The sequence below is a fragment of the Panulirus ornatus genome, chromosome 39 (assembly GCF_036320965.1).
Source record: "Panulirus ornatus isolate Po-2019 chromosome 39, ASM3632096v1, whole genome shotgun sequence".
Classification (NCBI taxonomy): Eukaryota; Metazoa; Arthropoda; class Malacostraca; order Decapoda; family Palinuridae; genus Panulirus; species Panulirus ornatus.
In genome coordinates, this window is record NC_092262.1 from 12,293,568 (window position 1) to 12,315,071 (window position 21,504).

Sequence of the window (21,504 nt, forward strand, 5' to 3'; positions counted from 1 at the left end):
TTTCACCCCTGTGCATTTCTAATGATTTCATTGTACTAAATATCCTCCTCACATTTTTAGCAAGGTTATAAATGAGCTCTTATTTTTCCTTTTTCAGATTTGATGTTATTCGATGGGACACATTCAATGCTACTCACATATTTCTTCCTGATGATTTTCAAAATGCAAAGCCGATTATTGGTGCAGACTCACATGACATTATGGTGAGAGGATAAGTGTTATGTATCTGGATACCACAGAAAAGATGTAGGTGCTAGAGAAATGACTGGGGATTGGGTGCAATGAATCCATTTGGAGTATGAAGGTGATATGAATGGAGAGGGGAGTGGAGAGCTGGAAATCCTTCCCTCCTTTTTTTTTCCAAAGAGAAGGAACAGAGAAAGGGGCCAAGTGAGGATAATCCCTCTAAGGCTCAATCCTCTGTTCTTAATGCCACCTCGCTAATATGGGAAATGCCAAATGTGTATGAAAAAAAAAAATGAGGTTGGTCTCAGTTGATTAGGGCATTCCATTGCCCATACTGTCTCAGCTAACATAGAAGCAATAAAGAATGATCATTGAGTAGCAAGTGTTTTGGGAGCAGCTGAGTGAGTGTGTCAGCAGCATTGATGCACGAGACTGGGTTTTAGTGATGGGTGATTTAAATGTGTAGGTGAGTAATGTGGCAGTTGAGGGTATATCTGGTGTGCATGGGGTATTCAGTGTTGTGAATGAAAATGATGAAGAGATTGTGGATTTGTGCTGTAAAAAGAATGATGACTGGGAATACCTGGTTTAAAAGAGAGATATACATAAGTATACATGAGTAGTAGAGATGGTCAAAGGGCATTTTTGGATTATGTTAATTGATAGGCATGTAAAAGAGAGACTTTTGGATGTTAATGTGCTGGGAGAGGCAGCTGGAGGGATGTCTAATCACTATCTTGTGGAGGCGAAGGTGAAGAATTGTAGGTTTTCAAAAAAGAAGAATGTTGGGAGAAGAGAGTGGTGAGGGTAAGTGAGCCTGGAAAGGAGACTTGTGTAAGGAAGTACCAGGAGAAGTTGAGTGTAGAATGGCAAAAGGTGAGAGTAAATGGTGTGAAGGGAGTGAGGAATGGGATGTATTTAGGGAAGCAGTGATGGCTTGTGTAAGAAATGCATGTAGCATGAGAAAGGTGGATTGACAGAAAGGGTAGTGAGTGGTGGGATGAAGAAGTAAGGTTGTTAGTGAAAGAGAAAAGAGAGGCGTTTGGACAATACTTGCAAGAGGATGACTGAGAAAGTAGAAGAGCATGTATTGAAATGGTTTGGACATAAGGAGAGAATGAGTGAGGAAAGATTGACAAAGAGGATATATGTGTCAAAGGTGGAGGGAACAAGGAGAAGCAGGAGACTAAACTGGAGGTGGAAGGATGGAGTAAAAAAGTGTGATTGAGAAAGTAGAAGAGCATTTATTGAAATGGTTTGGACATATGGAGAGAATAAGTGAGGAAAGATTGACAAAGAGGATATATGTGTCAAAGGTGGAGGGAACAAGGAGAAGCAGGAGACTAAACTGGAGATGGAAGGATAAAGTGAAAAAGATTTCAAGCAACTGGAGCTGGAGCATACAGAAGGGTGAGAGGCATGCAAGAAATAGAGTGAACAGGAACGATGTGGTATACCAGGGTTGACGTGCTATCCAATAACATAACAGTGTCTGAAAATTCGCATTTGTGTCAGGTTCTTTCCAGTGAAGATTAAACCTTAAACAGAATGTCCATAAGCTTATGTTTGTGTTTCTTTGCTTTGAAATATAGTAAGATATAAGATATTTCATTATGCTAATAATTCATTTATGCTTTTTTCAGAGTGTTGTTAATGCTAGCACTTCATACATGCATATTAAAACACAGGGTAATTTAGAGTATCGAGGAATAGAGTATGGCCACCGGCGTTTAGATCCAACACGAGGAGTGGACTATGTTCTGTCTTTAATCTTTCGGGATAATACATCCGGTCAGACAGTCACCAGAAAGTAAGTACCTGTGTTATTCATTTCCTCATTCATTGTGGTTACATGTATCGTCTTTTCCTACTCATGATAGGCAGGGTAAAATATGTTTCTGTGGAAAGGCAAGTGTTGGCTGTGATCATATAAGTATGGCAATGGTTAGCGATTGTTAGCAAGTGTTAGAATGTGCCCAGCACCAGAGTATTGGCATTAAGGATCGGTTTAGACTAAATACTGAGGGTAGTTGTCGTTTGCTCATAAACATTTAAGAGTGGCTAAGGTATGAATGATACCACAAGTACTCTCATGTTGTGTTGAAGATACAGACATTGCCACTTTCAAGAGCCTCTGATGTGGTCCACTGTCCTTTAGTACAATGGACCCTTTGATGTTGCTCATATGCATAGGTTTTTATTACTTATTAAATTTCTTAAAATGATATTTGTGATGATGTGGAAATATAAGGGGTTAGATGTCTGAAACCCCTCTCATGCAAAAGATTCTGAGAAAGAATATGCTAGATTTTATTTTCAAAGTGCTTTCAGTAGTTGATACAGCATTTGGTAATGTGCTTTGGACTCTATTTAATATGCCAATTTTTTAAATAAAACTCACATAATGTCAAGTCTAAAGAAGAAAACGAATAACCATACTATCCTCAAAAGTTGCAAAAGAGGTAAAAAAGTCACATGCATCACCTTTTCTGCTGAATTAGCTCATCTCATTTAAGTTCTGTGATGAACAGGCTAGAAGCATTAAGTAATAACTTTCACCAAACGTTTCATGGACGTTAATGTCTTCTGTCTGGGGCAGTATCATTTCCTACCTCGACTCATACATATTACCTCAGTCATAAAAGTGTCAAGCTTTATATATGTTAGTCATGGAGCAATACAAGGAATACAGTAGCAGCTGGGATTGTGATGCAAATAGTTTTTACATTGAGTTTGTTGCTGATTAACATAAACAATTAGACTTGTTTAAGAAAGGCCATATTACATAACAACATTGTGCTTAATTTGGAAATGGAAAATAATAAAGAAAAATACGTTTATAAGTGCCACTATGGTACCAAGTTATTGAGTTTGTTATTAATGCTTAACAGAAATAATTAAACTTGCTTTAGAGAGGAGCTTATACAACAGTGTCTTTTTAAAGATTTAATCCACGGTAATGAAGTTTCTATTGTGACTAGCTCTGTTGTTCATTGGCATAAGAGGGTAAACCTTTCACTAACGGTGACTTCCTCAAAGATTATAGGCTGAAAATTTTGAAAAAATGGTTAGAAAATCGTTTACATTTAGTTTTATCTCTTGTCTAAAATGACAGTTTTACACAAAGTTGAGGGCAGTGGTAATGATCATAAACTGCAGCTTCAAGATACTGCTGAGAAATGTTTAGAATGATCAGTCACCTGAGATGATGTTCTAAAGTTCTTGATATAACTCATTTACTAATTTCCCTATATGGATTTTCCAAAGATATCTACATACAAGAATAGCATGAGATCTTAAAAAACTGAACCAAGGGAACTGACGTGTTTAACATAGTGTGCTCAGCATTTGATTAGGACAGCACAAAGTGACATCTCTTGCTGGTGTTACTATAGAGTGTCCCATCTGTGATTAGATTTAGAATTGGAAGAGTGGCACAACAAAACAAGAAAGTTATGGAAATTCATGATGTGGAATTACTTCATAACATTATCCCTTAAGAAGTTATTGTGTACTGTTTGAAATTTATTAGATCTAAGACCTTAACCTTTAAGCTACACCATGCTTTCCAGAAGAACAGCTTAACAGGCTGTGAAATGCCCTCTGGAGGCCAAATTTTGTTTGAATTTTATCCCTATATGGTATATCTATAATTGCCTAACCTGAGGGTCCCCTTCACCACCTACATTAACGATGAATAATTTCACTTAAATTTAATGAGTAAGCATAGAGTGGCTGAATAAGCAACAGAATATAGTGAGATTAATTGATGATATTTACAGAATTTATATGTGATTAAACATTTTAAACTGAATGATACATGGTCATTGCAAAGGTAATATTATTATTGTTAGTAGTAATAGTAATAGTATATTCTACAATAAAATGTAATATGAATGTTATTTTGTAGGGTAATTTGCTCTGCATATGGTATGAGCAATAGATGATAAACCTTTATTTTGTAAGAATTCATATTACAAATTTTTTAGGGTAATTTGCTCCTCTTATGACTAGAGAGCTAAGAATAGATTGATAAATCTTTATTTTGTAGGGGTTCCTATTACAAACTATGTAATTTCCTTTGTATTCCTACTCCTTGAAATCTTAAGCACTTACTTGCTTTCTTATTTTTTTTTCAGGATTGAAGCAAGTAGATCATTAACAGAGCCTGAGATTGTTCCCATGCCTTACGTCACAGAGAATAACCGCATCACTTTGGTACTCCCTGTTACTCAAGCTGAACTCATGGAAGCAACAGAGTTTGTAAAAAGGTAAGAATGATAGAAAAAGCAACTTTAAAGTTCAGATAAATTAGTTTATTGCTTCTTAATCATAATCTAGTACCATTCTAGAGATTTGCTATAAATGATGTGTGTCATTTTTATTCTATGCCTGGATAATTAATTTTAGAATGAACATAAACGAGAAAGTTTTATGTGAATCAAGATAACAAAATCATTTTGTTTTTAGAATTGGGCACATTGAAGGATATAAGATAGAAAAGGTGTAAGACCAGTTATTTAGGTATCTGATTTGATAAGCACTGCAGAATGGGGGCTTATTTATCAGAGGTTGTTGGAAAGCTGATAGACTGTTATAGATCGGATGAAAACAGTGGAAAGAAATAATACAATTTGATACTATTTGCAAAAATTACTGAAGAGAGAGGTGCTACTAATTCCGCTGTATATTGATGGAAAATACGTGTGTGACAAGAGAATTATTAATAGGGTGCAAATGATCGAGATGGGTTTCACAAGATATGAATGTGTAATTATGAAATTTGATGTGGATAGGGGAGAAAGAATACTTCCCATGTATTCCCTGCGTGTCGTAGAAGGCGACTAAAAGGAAAGGGAGCGGGGGGCTGGAAATCCTCCCCTCTCATTTTTTTTTTTTTTTTAATTTTCCAAAAGAAGGAACAGAGAAGGGGGCTAGGTGAGGGTATTCCCTCAAGGGCCCAGTCCTCTGTTCTTGACGCTACCTCGCTACGCGGGAAATGGCGAATAGTATGAAAAAAAAAAAAAAAGAAGAAATGAATGGGGTGCAGATGAATGAGAGGGATTTCATGAAATATGAATGTGGAATTACAAGAATGGATCGAAAGTGGATATGGAAGTTAAGGAAGATATGAATAGGGTACAACAAATGAATGAAATGGGTTTCATGATGTACATGTGAATGAAGAATTAGGAAGGTTCTATAGAATGTGCATGTGAAAAGTGTGGAAGATATGATTAGGGTGCAAATGAATGAGATGGTTTTCATGAGATATGAATGTGGAAATGCAAAAGTGGCTGAATGTGGACATGCAAATTAAGGGAGATATGAATTTGTACAAGGAATGGTCAGGAGGTAAAAGCAACAGTGCTGAGCCTTTGTAGCCATGGAGAAAAATAGATTCCTTTTACTGTGGCCACCCTTTTAATGGGAGTTCTCAGAAGGAATGGGCGTCAGATATAGAAAGATAGACTGATAGAAAAATAGATGTGAAAAGATATATTAAAGTAGAAAGATAATCAGATAGAAAAATATATGTGAAAAGAAAGATTAAAGTGACTGGAAGTACTATTTTAGATGTACACAATCTGATTATTTCATAGATTTTTAGTTATATATATATTATCCCTGGCGATAGGGGAGAAAGAATACTTCCCACGTATTCCCTGCGTGTCGTAGAAGGCGACTAAAAGGGGAGGGAGCGGGGGCTGGAAATCCTCCCCCTCTCATTTCCCCCCCCAAAGAAGGAACAGAAAAGGGGGCCAGGTGAGGATATTCCCTCAAAGGCCCAGTCCTCTGTTCTTAACGCTACCTCGCTAATGCGGGAAATGGCGAATAGTATGAAAGAAAGATATATATATATATATATATATATATATATATATATATCATACACATGTACATACACACGTCCACACACGCAAATATACATACCTACACAGCTTTCCATGGTTTACCCCAGACGCTTCACATGCCTTGATTCAATCCACTGACAGCACGTCAACCCCTGTATACCACATGGCTCCAATTTACTCTATTCCTTGCCCTCCTTTCACCCTCCTGCATGTTCAGGCCCCGATCACACAAAATCTTTTTCACTCCATCTTTCCACCTCCAATTTGGTCTCCCTCTTCTCCTCGTTCCCTCCACCTCCGACACATATATCCTCTTGGTCAATCTTTCCTCACTCATTCTCTCCATGTGCCCAAACCATTTCAAAACACCCTCTTCTGCTCTCTCAACCACGCTCTTTTTATTTCCACACATCTCTCTTACCCTTACGTTACTTACTCGATCAAACCACCTCACACCACACATTGTCCTCAAACATCTCATTTCCAGCACATCCATCCTCCTGCGCACATCTCTATCCATAGCCCACGCCTCGCAACCATACAACATTGTTGGAACCACTATTCCTTCAAACATACCCATTTTTGCTTTCCGAGATAATGTTCTCGACTTCCACACATTTTTCAAGGCTCCCAAAATTTTCGCCCCCTCCCCCACCCTATGATCCACTTCCGCTTCCATGGTTCCATCCGCTGCCAGATCCACTCCCAGATATCTAAAACACTTCACTTCCTCCAGTTTTTCTCCATTCAAACTCACCTCCCAATTGACTTGACCCTCACCCCTACTGTACCTAATAACCTTGCTCTTATTCCCATTTACTCTTAACTTTCTTCTTCCACACACTTTACCAAACTCAGTCACCAGCTTCTGCAGTTTCTCACATGAATCAGCCACCAGTGCTGTATCATCAGCGAACAACAACTGACTCACTTCCCAAGCTCTCTCATCCCCAACAGACTTCATACTTGCCCCTCTTTCCAGGACTCTTGCATTTACCTCCCTAACAACCCCATCCATAAACAAATTAAACAACCATGATATATATATATATATATATATATATATATCATGTCCATATAACATTGTTGGAACCACTATTCCTTCAAACATACCCATTTTTGCTTTCCAAGATAACGTTCTCGCCTTCCACACATCCTTCAATGCTCCCAGAACTTTCGCCTCCTCCCCCACCTTGTGACTTACTTCCGCTTCCATGGTTCCATCCGCTGCCAAATCCATTCCCAGACATCTAAAACACTTCACTTCCTCCAGTTTTTCTCCATTCAAACTTACCTCTCAACCCTACTGTACCTAATAACCTTGCTCTTACTCACATTTACTCTCAGCTTTCTTCTTTCACACACTTTACCAAACTCAGTCACCAGTTTCTGCAGTTTCTCACTCGAATCAGCCAACAGCGCTGTATCATCAGTGAACAACAACTGAATAACTTCCCATGTATAGGGCAATGTGGAGGAGAGTGGATGTGTTGGAAACGAAATGTTTGAGGACAAAATGTGGTATGAGGTGGTTTGATCAAGTAAGTAATGAAAGGGTAAGAGAGATGTGTGGTATTAAAAAGCATGTGGTTGAGAGAGCAGAAGAGGATGTATTGAAATGGTTTGGTCACATGGAGAGAATGATTGAGGAAAGATTGACAAAGAGGATATATGTGTCAGAGGTAAAGGGAACAAGGATAGGGAGCTGTGGTATCAGTACATTACACATGACAGCTAGAGACTGAGTGTGAACGAATGTGGCCGTATTTTGTTTTCCTGGTTCTACCTCGCTTACGCAGTGGTCGGCAATACTGTTTCCTGTGGAGCAGGTTGGCAAGCAAGTATAACTATGTACATGTGTATGTATGTATATACTGTATGTATATGTGTATATGTTGATATTCATCTTCATTGCACATTGATGAACTATCTGATCACACAGTAACCTTATTAAATGATGATGTGAAGTACCTTATACTTGTAAATTTAGATACGAGGCAGAGTGCATGGTGAGTGGTGAGCATACGTTCCTACTCCTGGCCCTCTTGTACCAACCTGGGGTCTCATCAGCTGGAGATGATGCTGACGTGTTCAAGGTAATATGGACCTAGAATCACAGGTTTTATCCCTTGCATCCTTTGTGAATTATAATTTACTCTTCTCTAACTTGAATATCATGTCTGAAAACTGTTAGGCTCTGTGAATATCTGTGTGGTCATTATCTTATTCCAGCTATAATCAGAAACAAGTGAATTAGATTAGATAATCCTCTCAAAATTTTTAATACTTGTATGATGCTGATATAAAGCCCCATCCAGTTCAAAAGCTTTGACAGTATACTATTGTTGTTAAGGATATAATGTGTGGCTTATGTGATTTTTTTCTTAGGGACAAATGGTTACAGGATTGCAAGATTTGTTGTGAATTATATCTATCTATACCTCTGACCTGTCCTCTTGTGGAACTCCCTTAAGGGGGTGGCCACAGCAATAGAGTCTTCATAATTAGTTAATTCCAGTGCCACTTCTTAGTCTTTAGTGCCTCATTCTTAACAGGCCACTAGCAGAGGGCAAGTCTAGCACAGTGTTTGCAGAGGCTCCTACCTAATATTACTATTGATTACTTCCACCTAATAATCCTGCCTAATGTTCCTACCTACTACTTCTACCTCATGTTTCTACCTAATGCTCCTACCTAAATGTTCCTGCTTACTACTTCTATCTATTGCCCCAACCATTTTGCTAAAAGGCAGGGCTAGCACATAGCATTCACCACAGGAAAATCAAGAGTTATGAAGAATGAGCTGTGAGTTAAGTGTTGTCATGTGTTATTTGTGACAAGGAGAGGTTGTGTGTTTGTGGACAGAATGCCAGTAGTCCATGGGTGGGTGAGGCAGGAAGAGAAGACAGCTACCCAGTCAGAGGATCAAAGGAATGCAACTTAACAACTCTGAAGTTCTAGCTCACTATGCAACTGTCACTAACCCTCCTGATACCCAGGTGGGTAGTACTGATAATGTAGCTCCCTGGTCACTGGCTGCTTACCGACTACTACCTTATAACGAAGCCATTTCTTGTTACATATGAACTGAAATAATGTTCATACAGTGATGGCTGCACCTTTGAAATAAAAGCTGTTTGTGGATATGGAAATTTCAGAGTTCAGAAACATACATTGGAAAAGTTAGCCATCCACATTAGAGAAAATCAGATCCAGTAATTGAAGTGCAAATCTTGGTTTCTGCTATAAATTTAGATGTTGTAAATAACATGAACTTTTTCTAAGTCTGATAAGCAAGGTGTAGATATATAGTTCCATTATATTTCTTAGGTATTGCACAGGACCATTCAGTCTGATGGTAGGGCCATATTGGATATGTGAGAGAGTGAGCTCACATCAGGTTATTGGTCATATGTCCCTCCATCTTTATGAACTTTTATAAACTAGTATATTGATGGCGGAATGCATGCATAGTGCCATTGTACAAAGGCAAAGGGGATAAGAGTAAGTGCTCAAATTACAGAGGTATAAGTTTGTTGAGTATTCCTGGTAAATTATATGGGAAGGTATTGATTGAGAGGGTGAAGGCATGTACAGAGCATCAGATTGGGGAAGAGCAGTGTGGTTTCAGAAGTGTGGATCAGGTGTTTGCTTTGAAGAATGTATGTGAGAAATACTTAGAAAAGCAAATGGATTTGTATGTAGCATTTATGGATCTGGAGAAGGCATATGATAGAGTGGATAGATATGCTCTGTGGAAGGTATTAAGAATATATGGTGTGGGAGTTAAGTTGTTAGAAGCAGTGAAAAGTTTTTATCGAGGAAGTAAGGCATGTGTACGTGTAGGAAGAGAGGAAAGTGATTGGTTCTCAGTGAATGTAGGTTTGCAGCAGGGGTGTGTGATGTCTCCATGGTTGTTTAATTTGTTTATGGATGGGGTTGTTAGGGAGGTGAATGCAAGAGTTTTGGAAAGAGGGGCAAGTATGAAGTCTGTTGGGGATGAGAGAGCTTGGGAAGTGAGTCAGTTGTTGTTCGCTGATGATACAGCGCTAGTGGCTGATTCATGTGAGAAACTGCAGAAGCTGGTGACTGAGTTTGATAAAGTGTGTGAAAGAAGAAAGTTAAGAGTAAATGTGAATAAGAGCAAGGTTATTAGGTACAGTAGGGTTGAGGATCAAGTCAATTGGGAGGTAAGTTTGAATGGAGAAAAACTGGAGGAAGTAAAGTGTTTTAGATATCTGGGAGTGGATCTGGCAGCGGATGGAACAATGGAAGCGGAAGTGGATCATAGGGTGTGGGAGGGGGCGAAAATCCTGGGAGCCTTGAAGAATGTGTGGAAGTCGAGAACATTATCTCGGAAAGCAAAAATGGGTATGTTTGAAGGAATAGTGGTTCCAACAATGTTGTATGGTTGCGAGGCATGGGCTATGGATAGAGTTGTGCGGAGGAGGATGGATGTGCTGGAAATGAGGTGGTTTGATCGAGTAAGTAACGTAAGGGTAAGAGAGATGTGTGGAAATAAAAAGAGCGTGGTTGAGAGAGCAGAAGAGGGTGTTTTGAAATGGTTTGGGCACATGGAGAGAATGAGTGAGGAAGATTGACCAAGAGGATATATGTGTCGGAGGTGGAGGGAACGAGGAGAAGTGGGAGACCAAATTGGAGGTGGAAAGATGGAGTGAAAAAGATTTTGTGTGATCGGGGCCTGAACATGCAGGAGGGTGAAAGGAGGGTAAAGACTAGAGTGAATTGGATCGATGTGATATACCGGGGTTGACGTGCTGTCAGTGGATTAAAACAGGGCATGTGAAGCGTCTGGGGTAAACCATGGAAAGCTGTGTAGGTATGTATATTTGCGTGTGTGGACGTATGTATATACATGTGTATGGGGGTGGGTTGGGCCATTTCTTTCGTCTGTTTCCTTGCGCTACCTCGCAAACGCGGGAGACAGCGACAAAGCAAAAAAAAAAAAAAAAAATATTGATGCACGAGGCAAGTTAAAATAAGTGAGTTATGATTGTAGTAAGAGCAGCTTGACTCCCACTGATTTTAAACTAGCATCTAATACCAGTAAGTACAGCTTTTCAGGTATACTACAGCTGATGTGGAACATGAAGCTGCTAGCTACTCTATTTTCGTATTGGAGTTATAGGCCCCAGTATTTTGTTAGGTAGCCGTGTGCAAGGGATAGCATTATTTCACTTTCAAGTAATTAAGGTTGATTGATACTGAAATTAATAAAAATAAAAAGTATTTTTGATGCAACTTGGTGAATTTGGTCATTTTTCATTGGTTCCTGCTTTGTATGGTAAAAACTGGCAAAAACTGCCCTCTGCTAGTGGCCTGTGAAGGGTAAGGTATTAAAGGCTAAGAAGCAACACTGGAGTTCAACAGTTGGAGACTCTTTTGCCTGGGCAAAAGAGGGAGTTCCCAAAAGGAATAAGCATCAGAGATATAGACACATAGATAGAGGAGAGCACTGGCTGTTTGTGGCCATATTCAGTTTAGATGAGCATTGACTTTTCTACACTAGTCCTCTCATTAATAAGAATATTATCCATGGGGATAGGGGAGAAAGGATATAACCATGTACCTCCTAAATGCCGTAAAGAGTAATTAAGAGGGGCTGAAGTTGGGAGGCTGGCAATAAACCTTTCCTCAAAGCACTGGTCACATGTAGCAGAAAGAGGCAAGTGCTCTGGAAAAAGTTATCCAGAATAAAATTAGATGTATAAGATGTACATGTTTGGCCATAATATGGCTCTTGATTTTTGTCCAAGATAAGCCTTTTGGCAATTTCTTTTATTTCATACAAAAGAGGTACATCTGGATACTGGTACTGCTAAATCTTGAGTGTTATTAATCTCCTAAACCACAAAACCCTGAAAATTTAGGGACGCCCCAGTATGGGGGTTTATAAAAAATTTTAGAATATTTTGTTCTTTGATTAATAGGAAATATCAAGAAAAGTTAAGAAAAAAATCAAGCATATTTGCCATATTTGGTGCTGTACAGACATTAAAATTCACACTCTTGGCAGCGACGTTCTGACATGACATCACCTACATGCCCAGGGACCAATTTGCTAAGTTTACGTAACTTGTATTTGTTTTCACATAAAGAAGTAACACACTTTACATTACTAGACGCTTTGTAACATGATGCCCAGTGTCTTCAGCTCACTAGTGTCCATGCTAAGTGAAAAGTATCTCTGATAGAGATGATTTTCTCTTAATGGTTAGGTATTATCATAGTGAAATTATATGCATAAATCTAAAGTTTGAGTCTAGATAACTTCTGTTTTATTTTCTTTCATAGCCCCTGAAAGATTTGGCACTGAAGTATACCAGAGTGCATCAAGAAACTGGCTCTAAAGTTGGCTGGTTTTCAATTCACACCCTCAGCGGTCAACCCTCAGAATTTGCCATTGTTGACTTGGTGGTGAAAAAGTTTTCAGATGACACACTAGTGTTTGTTACAAGACACTCTTCTCATGTAAACAATGACTTTTTGAACCGTGTAAGGATGAACACCATCTTAAATTGGCAGGTAAGTACATATCAAGCCATGAAGATGTATCTGTGATTTAAGTTTACTAGAAACATTACATGATTTGTACATGCAAACACACATACTGTGTGCATATACAGGGGAGAAAGAATACTTCCCGCATGTTCCCTGCGTGTTGTAGAAGGCGACTAAAAGGGAGGGAGTGGGTGACTGGAAATCCTCCCCTCCTGTTTTTTTTACTTTTCAAAAGAGAGAGAGAGAGAGAGAGAGAGAGAGAGAGAGAGAGAGAGAGAGAAGGGGGCCAAGGGAGGATATTCCCTCTCTAAGGTCAGTCCTTTGTTCTTAACTCTACCTCGCTAATGTGGGAAATGGCAATTTTGTACAAAAAAAAAAAAAGATGGCAAAATGTGAGAGCAAATGACATGGGGGGAGTGGGTGACGAATGGGATGTATCACAGCTTTGACAAACTATACACTCACTGAAATTACCTAAGTGGTATATGTCCGCCATACCAACCCACAGTACTCTTTATGCTTGTACAAGTGACCTTCCTCATCTGCTTTCTGGACCCACCCATCTCTCCAACATTACAAATATCAGTTCAACACATCCTAAGATCTCTTATGCCCAATGCAGTTTCCACTCAGAAGGCAATGAACACCAACTCCTCACTGTCCTTTACTCACCCCACAAAGACACGCATGCTCACTGTCTTTACTCACCCCACAAAGACACACATGCTTATCCATACTTTTTGACCAGATTTTCTGCTGGGTAGATGTGGTTGGCTTCTTAGTTCAAAGAATGGGGTCCCATGATTGTAAAACTACCTTCTTGCACAATAGAAATAGTCACACTTGGATTTCCTTAAACTGATAATTTTTAAGTATGCATGGTTAATCCAGAAAAATTGGTATAGTAATAAAGGCCTATGCATAGCCAGACTTTATCATAATGAAATTATTTTTAAATTATATAACCTCAGGACCCCTTTTATGAGGTTCCTGCAGCTTTGAGGCTGCACTGCAATCAGGATCAGGGAAATGATGGACTCCTTTCAAGAGATTCTTTGTTGTGATTGTGCTCCTTTTTATCCAGTGATGATGATACAGCCTAGCCAAAGATAATGTTTCATTCACAGTGTAACCACATGCAGGCAGAGTTCGGTAATACCCCATGATGAATTATTATATTTTCTTATTCATAATAGCCCCAAAATTTTTTCATAAGAACAAGTCTTGGTGTTACCCAGGATATCTTTCCAGAGGCTCCTACAGTCCAAGACGATATTATTTCCATTGTAGGGAAATGTTGAATTCTTTGGAGTGGGGAGTTTTTGACGAGACAGTACTCCCAGTGATAAACTCTTGCCAAAGATGACTTTCCACTCATGGTGTAACATTTTGTAGGTAGAGTGCAGTAGCACTAGTCCTAAAATATACCTATGTAATTAAAGGCTAACATGAAAAGACAAATGAAGTCCTTTCCTCCCACAATCACTGTAGGAAACTGTTACGTGCCTCATTCAAGCTCTGAGTTACAAGTTCCAAACATATACGACACAGAGTTTTATATTACATGTTGAGTAGCAAGCTCCAAAAATTTATCATTACAAAAGGTTTATATTATGTATTTCATGAGTTTTATTTCTATACACTGCTGATTGAAATGCAGTATAAAAGGGGTCCTGTGTTACATAATAATAAAATAATGTGAGACAAGAGTGTGAATAGTGGGGCGTTAATAGTGCCTGGGAATTTACTGTCCATTATAAAAGTAAAAATTGGTTTCCTTTGCTCTTTCTTTACCTGGAACACATCTCCTTTACATAGCAAGGGAAGGGTATATATACAAACAAATATGTAATGATGAACTTTGTTTCACTTATGAGCAAATATTAGAAAAGAAATAACAGTCATTTCTTTCTTTGATCAGGTGTTCTCAGCTGTGCCTTTCTCCCAGTATCACCCTGAGATTGTACCTGACCAGGATGCATATCGCAAATTTGATGTCAATAGGAACATTGGTCACTTTGACCGTTACAACTTTGACCATATTAGTTTCTATGTTGGAGACTACATGACAGGTAAGTTGTCTTGTACAAGTGCCTCTGCTATTTATGTTGAAAATAATGGGCCAGAGTGTTTTGTCTGAAAAAGTGAATGGATGTAACCAAGATGAGAAGAAAGGAGAGATAAGTAATATGTTTGAGGAAAGAAACCTGGATGTTCTGGCTCTGGGTGAAATGAAGCTCAAGGGTAAAGGGGAAGAGTGGTTTGGGAAAGTCTTGGGAGTAGTCACTACTTCTGAAGCAGGAATTGTGGGAGTATGCGACAGTGTAAGGAAGTACATTCTAGATTAATGTGGGTAAAACTGAAAGTGGATGGAGAGAGATGGGTGATTACTGGCACTTATGCACCTGGTCATGAGAAGAAAGATCATTAGAGACAAGTGTTTTAGGAGCAGCTGGGTGAGAGTGTCAGCAGCTTTGATGCATGAGACCAGGTTTTTATTGATGGGTGATTTAAATGTGAAGGTGAGTAATGTGGCAGTTCAGGGTATTCAGTGTTTTAAATGGAAATGGTAAAGAGCTTGTGGATTGTGTGCTGAAAAAAGACTGGTGATTGGGAATACCCGGTTTGAAAAGAGATATATACATAAGTATATGTGTGTGAGTTGGAGAGATAGTCAAAGGGCATTACTGGATTATGTGTTAATTGATAGGCATGTAAAAGAGACTTTTGGATGTTAATGTGCTGTTGAGGCGAAGGTGATGATTTGTAGAGGTTTTCAAAAAAGAAGAGAGAATGCTGGGGAGAAGAGAGTGGTGAGAGTAACTGAGCTAGGAAAGGAGACTTGTATGAGAAAGTTCCAGGAGAGATTGAGTGTAGAATGGCAAAAGGTGAGAGCAAATGACGTGAGGGGAGTGGGTGAGGAAAGTGATGTATTTAGGGAAGCAGTGATGGCTTGTGCAAAAGATGCATGTGGCATGAGAAAGTTGGGAGGTGGGCAGATTAGAAAGAGTAATGAGTGGTGGGATGAAGAAGTAAAGTTGTTAGTGAAAGAGGAAAGAGAGGTGTTTGGATGATACAAGGAAAGAGTGCAAATGATTGGGAGATGTATAAAAGAAAGAGGAAGGAGGTCAAGAGAAAGGTGTAAGGGCTGAAAAAGAGGGCAAATGAGGGTTGAGGTGAGAGCGTATCATTAAACTTTAGAGAGAGCGAAAAGATGTTTTGGAAGGAGGTAAATAATGTGAGTAAGACAAGAGAACAAATGGGAACATCGGTGAAGGGGCAAGTGGGGAGGTAATAACAGATAGTGATGAAGTGAGAAGGAGATAGAGTGAGTTTTTTGATTTGTTGAATGTGTCTGATAGTAGAGTGTTGTTGATTGCTTGGTAAGGATATTCAGTTTATGTATGGATCATGGTGAAGTGCCTGAGGATTGGCAGAATGCATGCATAGTGCCATTGTACAAAGGCAAAAGAGATAAAGGTGAGTGTTCAAACTACAGGGGCATAAGTTTGTTGAGTATTCCAGGGAAATTATATGGGAGGGTATTGCTTGAGAAGGTGAAGGCATGTACAGAGCATCAGACTGGGGAAAAGCAGTATGGTTTCAGATGTGGTAGAGGATGAGTGGATCAGGTGTTTGAAGAATGTGCGAAAAATACTTTGAAAAACAGATGGATTTGTATGTAGCATTTATGGATCTGGAGAAGGCATATGATAGGGTTGATAGAGATACTTTGAGGAAGGACTTAAGAGTATATAGTGTAGGAGGTAAGTTGCTAGAAGCAGTGAAAAGTTTTTACCCAGAATGTAAGGCATATGTACGAGTGGGAAGAGAGGAGAGTGACTGGTTCCCAGTGAATGTCAGTTTGTGGCAGGGGTGAGTGATGTCCCCATGGTTGTTTGATTTGTTCATGGATGGGGTGGAAAGTGAGTCAATTGTCGTTCACTGATGATACAGCTCTAGTGGCTGATTCGTGTGAGAAACTACAGAAGTTGGTGACAGTTCTGAAAAGTGCGTGAAAGGAGAAAGTTGATGGTATATGTGAATAAGAGCAAGGTTATTAGGTTCAGTAGGGTTGAGCGACAAGTTAATTAGGATGTAAGTTTGAATGGAAAAAAATTGGAAGAAGGTAAGTGTTTTAGATATCTGGGAGTGGACTTAGCAGCAGATGGAACCATGAAAGCAGAAGTGAGTCACAAGGTGGGGGAGGGGATTGAAGATTCTGGGAGCGAAGAAGAATGTGTGGAAAGAGAGAACATTATCTTGGACAGCAAAAATGGGTATGCTTGAAGGAATAGTAGTTCCAACAATGTTATATGGTTGCGAGGCATGGGCTATAGATAGGGTTGTAAGGAGGAGGATGGATGTGTGGGAAATAAAATGTTTGAGGACAATATGTGGTGTGAGGTGGTTTGATCGAGTAGGTAATTAAAGAGTAAGGGAGTTGTGTGGAAATAAAAAGAGTGTGATGGAGAGAGCAGAGGAGGGTTTGATGAAATGGTTTGGACATATCGAGAGAATGAGTAAGGAAAGATTGACAAAGAGGATATATGTGTCAGAGGTGGAGGGAAGGAGAAGCAGGAGACCAAACTGGAGGTGGAAGGATGGAGTGAAAAAGATTTCGAGTGATCAGGGCCTGAACAGACAGGAGGGAGAGATGCTTGGAGGGAATAGAGTGAATTGGAACGATGTGTTATACAGGAGTCGATGTACTGTCAATTGACTGAACCAGGGCATGTTAGTTCATATGTGCAAGATGAAACTTACTTATGTAAGACATGTTTCTTTGCAGCAAGAAAGGCTGTTGCAGAGACTATACCTCTCATAAGAAATGAGAAGGATCTCAAGCGAGATCACCCAGAAGAGTATGACTATGACATTTATGGACTATTTCTTCGGGCGTCCAACCTCCATGTTTTGCGAGCAGCAGAGCCTGGCCTCAAGTTGGTGTATCAGAGTATTGAGTGTGGTGAAAAAATGAAGACCCAAAGTGAGCATCGCAACTTTTTCTGTTCCATGCAAGAAGGCCATTCATTTGGATTGAGAACCCACCTCAGTAGACTAGTCCTTGATTATATAGAACAAGGCCAAGGAAAATTACGAGAATAGCCAATATGTTCTGTGGTTGGAGAACAGTTACTCTGAGTCATTGCCCCTTGAAAGTCTCCCTTTACATTCCCACCAGTTTCAGGGAAATGACTAAATCCCATATACACATATGTTAGCCTCAGACTACCCTTAGATATCTGCACACAGAGTGTTTCTTATTTTTACTCTCTATACTAATCAGCATGGATTATTGGGAATATTCAAGTAATTTTATATTTTCTCATACCAAGTTTGTGTCTGAAGTTTTCTAGTTGTCATGTATAATGTACTGAAAGCATAGCCTACCATCCACAGCCAGACCCCACAGGCAGATGCATGGGTTTTTTTTAACCACTTCAGATGCCTTGGTTCAGCCCAGTGACAGTACGTCAACACTTTCCATTTACCACATCAGTCCAGTACATTCTGTCCCATGCATGCCTCTCACCCTCCTGTATGTTCAGGCCCCAATACCGCAAGGCCTCCTTCTTTCCACCCTTCCGCCTCCTCAGTCTTTTCCTACCCTGTTGCTTTTATACATTTAACATATATATCTTCTCAATCTTTCTTTGCTCCTCCTTTCCATTATGTCTGAACCATTTCAGCACGCCCTGGTTAGCTGTGTCAGTCAGACTGTGTTTTCAACGAAACCTTTTCCTTACATTGTCATTCCTTACACAATCAACCCACCTCACACTGTGTACTATCTTCAAACATTTAACTTCCAGCATGTTCATCCTGTTCCTCTGTTCAATCAGACATACCCATCCAAGCCCTTACTGCATCCAGAACCTTAGTCCCATCTCCCATCCTGTGACTCGCTTCTGCCCCCTAAGTTCCATCTACTACCACAAATAATGAATTACAATAGCCTATTTTGCTCTGTGGTAGGTATTTTTGCATTGAACATTAATAGAACAAAAAAGGATGTGATAGATGCACTGTTTTCATGAAAAATAAAAAAACTCAGCCTGACAATGCTGTTACTTTTTTTCGGTTTACGTTACTGTATCAGGCTTTAAGTTAGAAATAAAAGAGAGCATCATGCTTGGCCTTGCCTAGTCAAACAAGTCAAATGTTTCTCAGCTTTTTTAGACACTGCCTGATGTTTAGATAAAGATTTATCAGTCAGGATTGTTTCTTTAGAATTATGCATCATGAGCAGGCAGATAGGTTCTCCTAGGATAGTAGGAAGTTTCTTTTGGGTTATCCTTAATATCTGTGATATTGTATATGACATGATTGTGCATCAATTCATTCTGGAGTGTACTTGTGTTATTTTATTAGAAATCATTTTGTTGCACTTACGTGTTTTCCCTTGTCAAGAGAAACCATATTATAGTGTTCACATGAGATGTACAACAACTCTTTGCTCTCACAAGTGTCCTCATCCTCTGAACCAGTCCATGCATGAATATTATTGCTATATGACTTTTATCCCTGGGGATAGGGTAGAAAGAATACTTCCCATGCATTCCTCACATGTCATAGAAGGCAACTAAAGGGGATGGGAGCGGGGGGCTGGAAACCCTCCCCTCCTTGTATTTTAACTTTCTAAAAGGGGAAACAGAAGAAGGAGTCACGAGGGGAGTGCTCATCCTCCTCAAAGGCTCAGATTGGGGTGTCTAAATGTGTGTGGATGTAACAAAGATGAGAAAAGAGAGAGATAGGTAGTATGTTTGAGGAAAGGAACCTGGATGTCTTGGCTCTGAGTGAAACGAAGCTCAAGGGTAAAGGGGAATAGTGGTTTGGGAATGTCTTGGGAGTAAAGTCAGGGGTTAGTGAGAGGACAAGAGCAAGGGAAGGAGTGGCACTACTCCTGAAACAAGAGTGGTGGGAGTATGTGATAGAGTGTTTTTGGGAGGTAAGTTTGAATGGAGAAAAACTGGAGGATGTGAAGTGTTTCAGATATCTGGGAGTGGATTTGGCAGCGGATGGAACCACGGAAGCGGAAGTGAATCATAGGGTGGGGAAGGGGGCGAAAATTCTGGGAGCGTTGAAGAATGTTTGGAAGTTGAGAACATTATCTCAGAGAGCAAAAATGGGTATGTTTGAAGGAATAGTGGTTCCAACAATGTTGTATGGTTGCGAGGCGTGGGCTATAGATAGAGTTGTGCGGAGGAGGGTGGATGTGCTGGAAATGAGATGTTTGAGGACAAAATGTGGTGTGAGGTGGTTTGATCAAGTAAGTAATAACAGGGTAAGAGAGATGTGTAGTAATAAAAAGAGTGTGGTTGAGAAAGCAGAAGAGGGTTTTTTGAAATGGTTTGGTTAAATGAAGAGAATGATTGAGGAAAGATTGATCAAGAGGATATATGTGTCAGAGGTGGAGGGAACGAGGAGAAGTGGGAGACCAAATTGGAGGAGGAAAGATGGAGTGAAAAAGATTTTGAGTGATTGGGGCCAGAACATGCAGGAGGGTGAAAGGCGTGCAAGGAGGAGTGAATTGGAACTAATGTGGTATACCGGGTTCGACATGCTGTCAATGGATTGAACCAGGGCATGTGAAGCGTCTGGGGTAAACCATGGAAAGTTTTGTGGGGCCTGGATATGGAGAGGGAGCTGTCGTTTCTGTGCATTACTACATGACAGGTGCATTATTACATGACAGCTAGACACTGAGTGTGAACGAATGTGGCATTTGTTGTCTTTTCCTAGTGTTACCTCACGCACATGAGGGAGGGGAGGATTGTTATTTCATGTGTGGCGGGATGGCAATGGAAATGAATAAAGGCAGACAGTATGAATTATGTACACGTGTATATATGTATATGTCTGTGTGTGTATATATATGTATACGTTGAGATGTATAGGTATGTATATTTGCGTGTGTGGATGTGTATGTATATACATTTGTATGTGGATGGGTTGGGCCATTCTTTCGTCTGTTTCCTTGCGCTACCTTGCTATCGCGGGAGACAGTGACAAAGCAATATAAATAAATGACTTTCATGGTTATATTTTTAGATATTAACCCTCCTGTATTTATCTGTTATTGGCATTACCTTGCTACATGAGAAATGGCAGATGAGTATGAAGAAAGAATTAAGTTTATCTTCAACCACAGACTGATTATAAACAGATCAGATATTCCACTGGCTATTTAGCTGTATATGGATACAGAAATTCCCCCTGTTTTCTTTGTAAGTATTTTGCATGACTGGAAGTCCATGACAAATGAACATCCAACATGCATATACCCATGCTTATGAACAAGCTCTAAAAATACTATTTAATCCCTAGTTTGACTTGCAAATAATCATACTTACAAACTGCAGATTTACTGTAACTTTTCACTGAATGTTGCTTAATGTGGTGTTTCATTAACTATTATCAATTTCAGCATACAATATATATTATGTTTTTACAGGCGGGTTTAGATATTTACACCAGTTTATGAGAATTATCATCATTTCTTTGTATTTTCTGACGTATGTACAATTCATTATACAAAAAGCACCCAGGAACATAACCCCTTCATAAGCTGGGGACTCTTGCCAGTGGAGTCAGCTTATATCCACCATCAGATGCTGCATTACATTCCCATTTTCAGTGCCTCGCAGCACTTTGATGACTTTATTGGTCCGAATTGATAAAGTTGTACTTTTAAGGTTAGAGTAAGTGAAAACGTTCATTTCTTTCCCATGCTGCAGGTGAAACTTTAGTCCATTGTAATAACCCCTACCTCCTAATTTTTTGCATGGTGAAGGTTTCAGTCATGGATAGAAGTCCTCATTTGAGGCTGAAGCATGAATGAAAAAATGGAGACAAAAAAAGTTAAAAAGAATACATTGTAAAAATGTGTGAAGACAAGAGTTAGGAAAGGAAAAGGATAGTGTAGTGTGTGCAAGGA

At 39.5% G+C, this 21,504-nt stretch overlaps 1 protein-coding gene across 1 annotated transcript in view; it reads left to right on the forward strand.

Moving 5' to 3' along the window:
* Chpf (Chondroitin polymerizing factor) overlaps positions 1-21,504 on the forward strand; it is a 31,782-nt gene that overhangs the window by 8,196 nt on the left and 2,082 nt on the right. The window contains 7 exon segments of the mRNA XM_071685104.1: positions 98-203; positions 1,830-1,996; positions 4,326-4,457; positions 8,032-8,137; positions 12,357-12,587; positions 14,485-14,635; positions 17,356-21,504. The exon segment at positions 17,356-21,504 is cut by the window's right edge and continues 2,082 nt beyond it. Of these exon segments, the coding sequence (XP_071541205.1) occupies positions 98-203; positions 1,830-1,996; positions 4,326-4,457; positions 8,032-8,137; positions 12,357-12,587; positions 14,485-14,635; positions 17,356-17,672 (1,210 nt within the window). The 3' untranslated portion in view covers positions 17,673-21,504.